This window comes from Alternaria conjuncta (genome assembly GCF_024043145.1).
Source record: "Alternaria conjuncta strain BMP 0040 chromosome Unknown scaffold_1, whole genome shotgun sequence".
Lineage (NCBI taxonomy): Eukaryota > Fungi > Ascomycota > Dothideomycetes > Pleosporales > Pleosporaceae > Alternaria > Alternaria conjuncta.
This window is the reverse complement of record NW_026250090.1, coordinates 572,545-583,441: the sequence shown is the minus strand read 5'-3', so window position 1 is coordinate 583,441 and position 10,897 is coordinate 572,545. Positions and strand designations below refer to the sequence as shown.

The window sequence follows — 10,897 nt, the reverse complement described above, 5'->3', positions numbered from 1 at the left end:
GAATTCGGAAGGAAGTCACGACCCAGCACTCACTCTTGACCGGACAAACTCTCTATGCTGTACACACAGAGTGACAGCACTCGATGCGTTGTCGATCGCATTTCATTAATTCTCCGTACAACGGACCGAGTTGCGCGGATCACTGTACCAAACAAACGTCCCCCGAGACCGCCGTTGCTTTGCGTTCCACTACCTCCACGCCGCCGGATCACCAGTCTTGGCAATACTCTTGACGACTTGCTTTTATTGCCTGCCTCTTGGCACCATGGAGGGATTGCTTTCCGCGCTTGGCACTCGTTCATGTGCCGCTCATCATTCAGACAGCCAATCTACACGAGATTGACGATATGTGCGTCGGGTGGGATTTACTTCCCGTCGCTATTGCCGTTCACGAATTCTTAACACGGAGGAAACGTCCGCCACTTGGCAGGCAGCACAACACAACCACAGGCACGAGACTAACGAACCCAGCGGTAGGCAATGTGAACACCGCTCCAAAGCTCAACAATTCATCTACATATAGTGACGTTCCGGTGGCCTACAAGACATCCACTATCTTTGCACTGCATGCATTGCCCCGACTAGACCAGTGCCTAAGACCCAACATTCCACTGTCCCCCAGGTACCAGCCTCGTTGACGATGTGCTAGGGTGCAGAGAAGCTTCCGCTAACAAGACTCTGTGCTTGTTACCATCAAGGTTTCGTCGAGACTGGACAAGCTCACACACGGCAGCATCTCGGACACCTCCTGACCTTCTCTGATACATGCTTCGGGTGGTACAACAGCGCGGAAATGGCGCGCCAAGATGGGTAGATCACCTTGGCGCAGCAACGTGTGCCACTGGCAACTTTCTGTTGTGCATGATCTGCCCTCTCCGCCGGAATGGAGAGTTACAGCAACGTCTTGGCCTCATTTCGACGGGAACACCCGGAAGTCAGTCAGGCAAGAAAGCAATCACGTCCACTACCGGTGAGACCACAGTCTATACAGAGACATATGGTCCGTATCTTGGAATGCCATGCCGGTCTTATTGCGATCTCGTTCGGGTCGACCCGATCCGATAGGTAGTCTGGTGCATTCCACGAGTGATTACATATCGAGATATGCATTAGCTCAAACTCTATCATCACATCGATGTAGATCACATCGAACAAGTTCGGCACATATCTATCCGTGTGGAGAGCGGACACACTCATTCGTAGATGACTACCTTACGAGCTCTTTCGAACATAGCCTTGTACTCTCTGTTGATCCTTGCTGACCCGGAGCCACTCTCCTCTCACCACTAGGAGGTCGGCGGACTGCATGGAGTGCAGACAGGCTCTCATATGTTGCACGGGCTTGGTTCGGTGGAAGCAGTGATATCGTCTTGTCTGTGATCTTGGTTGTAGCTACTCGAGCAACACCCATTATTCTGCCGAAGAGTCTGTAGTATGTTGTTTTAGAAGCCCAAACGACTTTGAACTCGTAGTTACGATATTTTGGTTTCATTTTATATTTTAGCCTAATGCTAGCCCCATTGCGCAAAATGAGTTACTATCTCGTGCATCGGTACTCGAACACACTGCCAAGGCATACTGTCGTGAGCTCCTTTTCTGTTGTCGGCTGTGAAACACGTTCCACGAGGAATCATATATAGATGAGATGTCGCCAGAGGCAAAGAGGCGTCTGTCAAAAATTGCCATTCATAGCGAGCGACTCTCCTCTTACACTATACCAACACTAATGTTTCCGTGCTAAACTCACTTTTGCCGTAGTTGTATGTCGGCGCCTCAGCAAGCAGACGTTCGTGATCCTTGGTATAGTGGATATCTCGCAAAACACCAATCCTGCGGTATGTGCGAATACGACCGCCCACTGTAGGTTCACTTTCCGTCCCGTGTACTTGCTCTACAATGAGCGCATTCCATTCAAAAATGACGCCCCAGTTGTCATCTCTCCAGTGCATGGTTTGAAAATGAACAACCTTGTACTCTTTCTCCTCTGTCCTGTTCCCATACCATTCATCCCAATGAATCCAGCGGGATATCTCGGAGTACCACTGGCTCCCTTGATTCTCAATCCGGAGATGAAGCGCTTCTTTCGTCCCTCCATCTTCAGTCAATGAATTTTCTATTCTTGCATTTTTAGTCCCTATATAGACAGTTGCAACTTGAGCAACAAGCCTTATCCTTCCTTCTCTGATGTTACCATATGGATTGTCACTTTGGGAAGGAACCAGTTTGATATCCAATACATCTGCTGAAGAGGTCGCAAGTAGCATCTTGCGGTTTCGTATGTCCGCGCTCCGGAACCACATCTCTCCTTGAATAGAAGCCCAGCTCCAGGTGGGAGCGATATTCAGGCGTTTGGGCGTTTCTGAGGTTGGAAGGCACGACCTCATCCACACGAGATCAAATAGCAGGGTACGGTTCCAGTGACCAGCGCAGTAAAATTCGGCATGATCGAGAGTACGATCAAAGGCTCTGACCAACGATGATAGGGCAACTAGCCGATCTCCAGGATTAGTGAACTCAGTTTTTGAGTAATGTTCGACGACTTCCATCCATTCCGTCCAAGATCGGTTAATTTTGCCAAATACCAACTCACGGACGTCCCGAGAGCGAGAACGATTCCTGAATACATCAAGTACGGAGCTGTGGCCATGTCTCAGGGTACTCCGACAATCCAGAATTACGCCTTGCAGCGTGAAGTGAAGTACACGTTGTGAAAGAAACTGCTCTTGAGTGACCCACCCGCGCTTGTTCAGAGCTGAAGAAGTGACCGCGCGGTCGAAATCGGTGAAACACGTTTGCAACCAGCGAGTACGCGTTTCTCCATTATCCATATGCTGAACGACCTCGCACGGAATGGCACGAATCCGCTCACTGCCCGTTTTCAAAAGGAAACCGTTGGTCGCATTGTGGGCTGAAGTGGCAGCGATAGTGCATATGGCGTTGTGATATATGGTACCCATGCGAGGCCCTTCCGCGTTCCAATCTTTTTCGTCGCCGCAGGCATCAGGCTGAACTATACACAGTGCGTCTATCCACAGAAATCGGATTCCGAGCCTCCGAGTTGTCTCTATAGCGTCTCTGAAGGTCTGTGGCATACTTTCTATCTCGATGCTGATTTGGCGTGGGAAAGGCGCTCCCAACACGCAGCCATGAGGTGCGTCTCCCCAACGATAGCTCAAGGTGCAGTATTGTGACAATCCAGCTACTGATATTGTGCCGTCAAGGATCCACGCCTCTACATCGATGACGAGGACATCAGAGCCTTGAGAAAGATCTAACAGTCGACGCGGCAAAGAACGCTTCGTACCGCAATGATCAGCAGAATCTTGGCTGCCCGTGATTACTTCATCAAGGCCAGCATCCTCTATCTTACCACACCCGCCATGAGATGAAAGACACCGCGAGAGGAGTTGTCGAGCTTGTGATATCGGATCTTCCTCTGCTTCCAACGGAGGCGATTTATAGCGCAGTTTGTTGGCGTCTATATGTTGACTAGAACCACCCGTATCTAGTATAAAGGGTACTAGTCCGATTCTCTCGTTCGTACCGTGGAACCGATGAAGCCGCATCGGTATTTTCAGATACTCTTCCTCCGAAGCCCACACATCGGCGTATTGCCAACACAGCGTACAAAGATCACAGCCAGCGCGCGCCGAATCAATCACCTCTGCTCTTGATGACCATTTACGATCAAGTTGAGGCGCCGGCGGCACTTCCGCGAAGTCCGCGAACGCAGTGCAGGGAGTGCAACGAGGCATGGCGACCGTGAAGCCAGGGCGATAAGACGATATTTGGAAGTGCGCTGACAAGGGCACGCTTCGTTATTTGAGTTCGAAGTTCTCGATTTGTGTGTAAGAAAATGAGCCGGTTCAAACAAAGCCTGGAGTGTACATGGCTAAGTTGGAGTTCAACCACGCCGCATTCTTGCAGGAGCGGGGTATTTAGAGCTCAGCAGAAGACGTTCACCATCAGAATCGTGTGGTCGTAGTGGAAGGCTCAGCACTCCTAATCATCCCATGCAGGTCGTGCGTCAATGCTGCCGTCCGACAGAAGCTCAGGTCCAAGGCTCGACTTCCGGCGCATCGATAGTAGGAGATACATCTAGGGCGGAAATTCGATCGCTGTGCGCGACCGCCATACTCGGAGATACGTCACTTCTTAGAGGCGTGAGGACCAGACCAGTCCGGCTAACGGGTCAATATTGTACATTTTCATGCTTTTACCCCTTAGTCTCACTACTCAGCGACCCTATATACACGCCATCGCTCTTCCAAGAGTTTTACACCCCACCATCGCCTCTGCGACCCATGCCAGAGTCTCCAACACGTACCTCTTTCTTAACATACGCCATCTCTTTAGCAGGCACAATCACCCACTCCCTCTCATCCATAATCCTGTCCAGTCCACAACTGCGTCCCTTCCAGCCCTCTCCCCTCAAACTCCTCGCCACCTGCCAAGACGCGGCGATGATATCGTTTACACTAACGCCATTGAACTGGGCGCCTACAACGCGTAACCGGCCCTTGAACTCGTTGGACATGCCTTGCGCGAATTGCTTGAGGCGTTCATCGTAGCCGAGTGTGTATTGAGGAATGCAGTCGCGTGAGAGGTTTGCGATGTGGGCGGTGGGTTCGTCGGTAATGTTAAGGTGTCGCTTAATAACGCTCCTCGCCATTTCTAGACCTTCTTCCTCCGTGGGAAACCCCTTCCAGCCGTCCCACCAGTGGCCGCCCATCATGACTGTGAGTTTTGTGCCGCTAGCTGTGTCTTGACCTTTAACAGCAGAGGAGTCCCAGATTACGCCAAGAGCGCGCTCGGGGTTTTGCTCGAATGGAATTCCTTGTGGGATGAGGTAGCCGAAACCTTCATAAGGGAGAAGGTTTGGATTGGGGAAGTAGAGGTTTACTGTCATGACTGTGGCGAAGGGGGTAATCTCGTCGTTCTTGAGGGTGGAGATGGCGAGATCGAATGATTCAGTTGATGTTGAGCCTTCAGTCTGTATACTGTCAGTACTTGCGGTTCTAACTGAAGACGATGAACGTACCCCAGAGACAACCTCGACACCCAACTTCCCGTTCTCATTGAGAGGCTTGAAAGTCTGAATGGGCGACTCTGTTCTGATCTCAATGTTACCTTTCGCCTCCACAGCATCCACTAATGCTCGAACCATCTGCTGCAATCCGTTTCTGAAGGAAAACATAGCGGAATCCTTCAGGTTCTTCGCAAAGTCGAGTTCCAGATCAATCTCCTCGTTCATAGCTTTCGCTACTTCCCGATCATGTGGGTGGACGAGTGTGACCGGCTGCGATTGTCCGTGTTCATTTTGCATGCGGAACCAGCCTCCAATAGCACTGCCGTATCGCGCCTCCAATTCCCAACCCGTATTAAACAACGTCTTAGCGCTCAGCTGATTGATATCGCCGGCATATATGCCGTGGAATACCGCTGAGACAAGATTGTCCGCTATCCTCTTATCCACCCTTCGTGCGAGCCACGAGCCAATTGTCTCATCCGTCAGGGAGTCCGGCCGCTTTGGCCTCAATGGTTCTGTGATCGCACCCAATATACCCTTCAGTATGCCAGTCCGCCATAATGTAAAGAAGTCTGCGAAGGTGGGTGGTGGAGAGGGAAGGCGGTTGAGCTGGTCAGGATAGTAAATGAAGCGGTTCTTTGCGCCGGGTTCGCTGCGCCTCGTGTATGTGATGTCGTCAACGAGACCGAGTTCTTGTACCTATACACACTCCATTAGCAATGCCACCATGGTTTAGACATGTTCGACTTACCAGTCCTGCAGTGACAGTTGCGTTTCTCAATGTCCTCGGGCCCAATTCGAACAGCACATTCCCATTCTTTCCCTCTGAATCCACAACGTCGACTCGTCGACTCTTGATCCAGCCACCCGTGTCCTTCCCCGCCTCAAACACCACCACTTTAGTCTGTGGGAACTCCTTCGCGATGAAGTGGGCGCTCGTCAACCCCGCTATGCCACCGCCGAGAATGGCTATCCGCTCAGGGTACGAGGACTGGTAGCGAACGGCGCATTGTGCCGTGGAACGGAGGAGCAGACGTTGTGATGATGCGAGAAGTGGCCGATACGGATGCAATGGGGATGGCGTGTGGGATGCAAGCGCGGGGCGCGCGGCAACGGTCTTCAACGTCTTCTGCGAGACATTCTGGAGCCGCATTGCCGGTTCAATTGGTCGCAAGATCGATTGGATGGGCGTTGCGACGACGACCAACAAGGTGCATTGGGAAGTTCAATTGATGTTCCTGCGGGAAAATGTCCGAGCTTGGGCCGCTTCCTCTCCGCAATCGATGGCTGCTGCCGTCATTGATTCAGCCCTACACAGGCCATACCATGCACGAGCAATTCAGTGCACACAAGAGATCAGCCACGACATCGGGTACACAGCTTAATAACAGGCTACACGCTGAGGGATTCAATTGTCAAGAAGTTGTATTTCACAAGCTACCGTATACATATAAAGTCACTGTCACGGCAGAACAAGTCTATCTACTGGCGCAAAGTATACAAACCTTGAATATCGTATATTTTCGCATCGGGGTGGGGGCGTCGGGGGAGTTGCGTGAACGTGATTTCGGAACGGGGATCGAAGGGGGAAAGTGAGGTTGGAAGACTTCGAGGTACTACGGACCGACCGAATAGTGTACAGGCAAGGAACTCGAACCGCATCGATATCGACCGATCGACCGAAACAAGGCGAGAAGTCCGAATCGAATGGAAGTCGCCGTAACCGTTCGCAAAGAAGATCCGAATCGAGCTTTTCGACTGCTGAATGCATTAATGTCGTGGCAGGACATAGAAGTAAATCTAGCCTCCACTTATGAAAGTAACAAAATCCCAGAAACCATTTTCCTCGCAACAAAACACCGTGCTTGAACCAATTTGAGCACTCGTGTCAATACTAGCCTTGTGCAGACAGTGACAGTGAACCGGAAGCTGCTTGCTAGACGCAACGCAACTCGGCTCTACTCAGCCACGTCCAGGTCTTCGTGAGCGGGAGGGGGAGGAGAGTCGACTGTATTTGTGATCAGAGTAGTTCGTCGTAGAAGGGGTCGGTTGCCTCACTCTTGCGGACTTCGCCGACCGGGTCAGCCTCGCGCTCACGCTCGCGCCTCTCATCGCGATCGCCACGGTCACGGTCGCCACGGTCGTCCTCGCGATCACGGACATCCTTCATCTCACGGTCGCCATCAATGGGGCTCCTTGACCGGTCGCGGTCACGGCGGTCGTAGTCGCGCTCGCGGCGGTCGTCCTTGCGAGGAGAAGCTCCGCGCTCGCGACGAGGAGAGGTGCTGCGGCGGCGAGGAGAGCGAACACCTCGGTCTGCACGGTCACCACCACGGTCGGAACGGTCGCCACGGTCGCCGCCACGCTCAGAGCGCTCGCCACGGGGACGGTCACGGCCGGAGTCAAACCGCCATGATGCCGAAGGAGGCGTACGGGCCCACTGTAGCTGATTAGACAGACCCACGTCATTATGCGGTTCGGACATACCTCGATCTTCAACAAGTCATCGCGGCCGATGCGCTTGTTGTGCATCTCGTGGTACGCGTCGTCGGCGTCACGGCGAGACTCGTATTCGACGAAGGCGAAGCTGCTGGCCTGTTAGAGCCTGGGTCGTTTGCTACCGGGGAGGGCCAACTCACAGTCTAGAGGAAGCCGAACGGGGCGCTGGGATGTCGCAACGGACGAGTCGGCCATAGCTTGAGGATTGTCAGATCATTTGTTTGGAAGGGGCGTGTGGAAGAAGGGCGGAAGGTGCAGATCGTCGTCGACGCGCACGGGTGTTGTGGGAAGGAGGAAGCTGCGCCGCGCAACAGCGATCGCGACACCCGGGGCGCGTGAAGTGTACAAAGGCTGTGGAATCGAGGGCTACGATGCGGAACGACGATGCGATTGCGATCGGATTGGGGCGAGGCGTTGGAAGACATACCGTTCGAACTCGTAGGCAAGGTCGCGAGCGCGTGTGCCGTGGCCGAAGCCGGTGACGTAGAGCGTGGTGCCGCCGCCGCGAGACATGGTTGTCGTCTAGTTGGGTATCGTGTATGGAGGTAAACGGTTCAAACTTGCAGCTGTGACAAGTCGAGGGTGACAGTGACGGGTGTGGTCGATGATGGAAGGTCGCAAGCCGGCAGGAAAGTACTGGAGGCAGCTACAGCAAACGCTTGGACTAGCGCGCCTTGGCATTCTCACGCAGACGTCAAGTACCTGAAGCTTCGACATTCACTCGACATCTGATCCTTGCAATTTGCGCTAATCGGCGGAACACTGACGTCGCGCATACTGTCGCACTGTTTTGGTGGTCCTGCCTCTTCGAGATGGTCGGTGCCAAAACTACCTCAATTCGACTGATGGGGAAAGAGCTCACGAGCGCGACATGCGCAAGGCAACGCGTTGTCGAGCAACTGTCGATTACATATTACACTAATGGTACATCTATTGCTGACTGTCTACATTTTCACTACGCAGGAAATGCTCCGTAAGGTGCTCCCTCGAGCTTAAAATACCCTGGCTGGAGCACCTGGAAGACTCCCGTTGGGTCGTACTCGCCAGAGATGCTCTTCAACCTTTGCTTGTTGGCAGCCCCATAACTAGCAATGACATCTTGGTACGGCGACGCGTAGTTCATATAGATGTAGTCGTGATTGAGATCCTTCTTCGCCGCTTCCTCGACAAGCCGCTCGTACAGGCTGTTGCTGAAAGACATGATCCGGGCATTATCCGCAACGTCTGTCCAGAGGATAGCCAGATTACAGATGAAGATTGGGCCATCGCTGGGGTCAAGACCGAGCGCGTTACCGCCGTTCTGTTGCATCTTCTCCATGGCAGGGACGGTGATTGCCTGGAAGGAGAGAACGGGCAAGATGCCCGCAGCGTCTTGAATCGCAGGCACCATCTCGAAGAATATGTCAATGAACGCCTTGAAGATATCCCGATCCACCTTGAAAGTTCGGTCCCAATAAGTCTCTTGGACGCCATCGGGTGCCCCAGCACCAAGTTGGTTGGCCAACGTCGACATGTTCGCAATGGCCGTTTGGTCGATGATCGCTGGGATGGCTTTCCAGTCGTCAAAAACTGCTGGCCATGGCGTGGGTTCGGAGTACTCTAGGTCCTCGGCTGCAATCTTCATACCACCCTGGAGCGCAAAGGAGACGATCTGAGCTTGTTTCGGGTCCTTCCCTGCGTTGACGGCATAGTTGTAGTATGCTTCGTACACTTTATCCCACTGATCCTCAGTATGGGCGCGCTGCCCACCCCACATTTCACCTTGAACAAAAGTTCTCATGTTGAACTTGGTGACGATACCGAAGTTGTTGCCACCACCGCGGAGAGCCCAATAGAGATCTGGAGATTGGGTGGCACTCACGTCCACAATAATGCCCGAGGCTGTCACCACTTCGAAAGACTCGATGTTATCGCATGCCCATCCATGGGCGTTCGCGTAATGGGAGATGCCTCCTCCTAGAGTTAATCCAGACACACCGACGGATGAGATCTGCGCACTGTTAGAAGAGTCATGGCAGTAGGGAGCTATAGAGAAACAGGAAAGGGAAGCAACATACGCGACCACCAATAACTTCAAGGCCATACTGCTCAATCCATGGATACACGTCCGCCCAGCGATTTCCTGAGCCAACAGAGGCGATCTTCTTGTCTGCAGATAGGGTCTTTTCGGTGAATTTCTCCAGGGCAATAGTAATGCCTCCCTCAATGCTAGATCCACCAGCAAAGGCAGCGTGTCCACCTCCTTTCACAGCGAAAGGGCATTGCGTGAGTCGGGACAGGAGCACAACAGTTGAGACTTGCGAAACACTACTAGGCTTGAACACACAGAACGGGTTGACAACGGCTTGCTGAGCCGCCCAATAATCGCCGGTGAAACTGTCGTATCCTGCACTTCCTTCCGACAACACGGTACCGTTACCAAAGGAAAATCTTAGGGCTGCACACTATACCTCTTGTCAGTATCGATCTTGAGCAACATGCAAAAATGTGTATCAACATACAGCTAGCGAACAAGCACTGGAGGAAGATCGTTCCGCCAGAACTGCCAAACCAGAAATACCAGTGACATCGAAGCCGTTGTTCAGCAACGCTTTGGTGACATTGAAGTCGTCAGGCTCAAAACCACTTGCCAGCACGCAAGCTGCAAAGGCGCTTGTCGAAGTAGCTATCGTAAACTTCATGCTCCCTGTTCGCCAGTATGCGGAAGATGCCGGACGGTGGTATATAGCTGGTACCGAGAGAGTGGCTCACTGACTGAGTTGCAGGGAGCCACTGCACTTAATGTACTTCGGAGTAGGTTTACCATATTCGTTCCAGGCCGCGAAGGACACTACTACGGACGTGTTGTCAGTGCTTGTCCGACGGGGTCTATAGCTCTCTAGCGACGCGGAACGGCCAGTTCGGTCAAATTCTTAGTGGACAGTAACCTCGAAGTTTGTGGGGTAGAGACTAGTCTATTGACGTGAGGCGCGCCGTGGCAAAAGTATAGCATGGTAGCTGATAGCGGTATTCATCTGGAGCTGGTGTGGCTGCATGGCAATTTCGACGTAGCGCAACATCGGTGGAAGCATGAAAGACATCTTTGTTCTTTTTCTCCGAGGGCTCTGCGGGTAGATGCATCGCTTCCGATGAGCTGGGTTGCTGTGCCTCAATCTTGCAGCGATTCATGGTCTCCACTTTGCAGCGTCTGGAGTAAGACATAAGAATTCACTTGCCAAGCAAGCGTTCGCGGTTCGTGTTGGGAGTGGATGAGGCAGGAGCCAGCCGTGCCGCTCTCTCATCTTTGCCACGGGACGGTTCAATACGCCACCACCACGCCAGCTGTACACTACTATCCGGGCATCCGCCAACCGCAAGACACCTCTTTGC

At 52.7% G+C, this 10,897-nt stretch overlaps 3 protein-coding genes across 3 annotated transcripts; all 3 read right to left on the bottom strand.

The window, feature by feature from the left end:
* Positions 1 to 4,276: 4,276 nt before the first annotated feature.
* On the bottom strand, positions 4,277 to 6,182 carry J4E85_000206 (uncharacterized protein; the record flags this gene model as incomplete). Its single annotated transcript, XM_051464499.1, has 3 exons — positions 4,277 to 4,993; positions 5,042 to 5,728; positions 5,781 to 6,182. 3 exons carry the CDS (start codon positions 6,180 to 6,182, stop codon positions 4,277 to 4,279), a joined length of 1,806 nt encoding a protein of 601 aa, XP_051331020.1.
* An 867-nt stretch (positions 6,183 to 7,049) lies between these two features.
* On the bottom strand, positions 7,050 to 8,041 carry J4E85_000205 (uncharacterized protein; the record flags this gene model as incomplete). The annotated part of the gene is made up of 4 exons (XM_051464498.1): positions 7,050 to 7,469; positions 7,517 to 7,616; positions 7,669 to 7,725; positions 7,956 to 8,041. The coding sequence occupies 4 exons, from the start codon at positions 8,039 to 8,041 to the stop codon at positions 7,050 to 7,052; spliced, it is 663 nt and encodes a 220-aa protein (XP_051331019.1).
* Positions 8,042 to 8,483: 442 nt separating this feature from the next.
* Positions 8,484 to 10,209, bottom strand: J4E85_000204 (uncharacterized protein; the record flags this gene model as incomplete). The annotated part of the gene is made up of 3 exons (XM_051464497.1): positions 8,484 to 9,518; positions 9,586 to 9,972; positions 10,030 to 10,209. The coding sequence occupies 3 exons, from the start codon at positions 10,207 to 10,209 to the stop codon at positions 8,484 to 8,486; spliced, it is 1,602 nt and encodes a 533-aa protein (XP_051331018.1).
* Between the last annotated feature and the right edge of the window lie 688 nt (positions 10,210 to 10,897).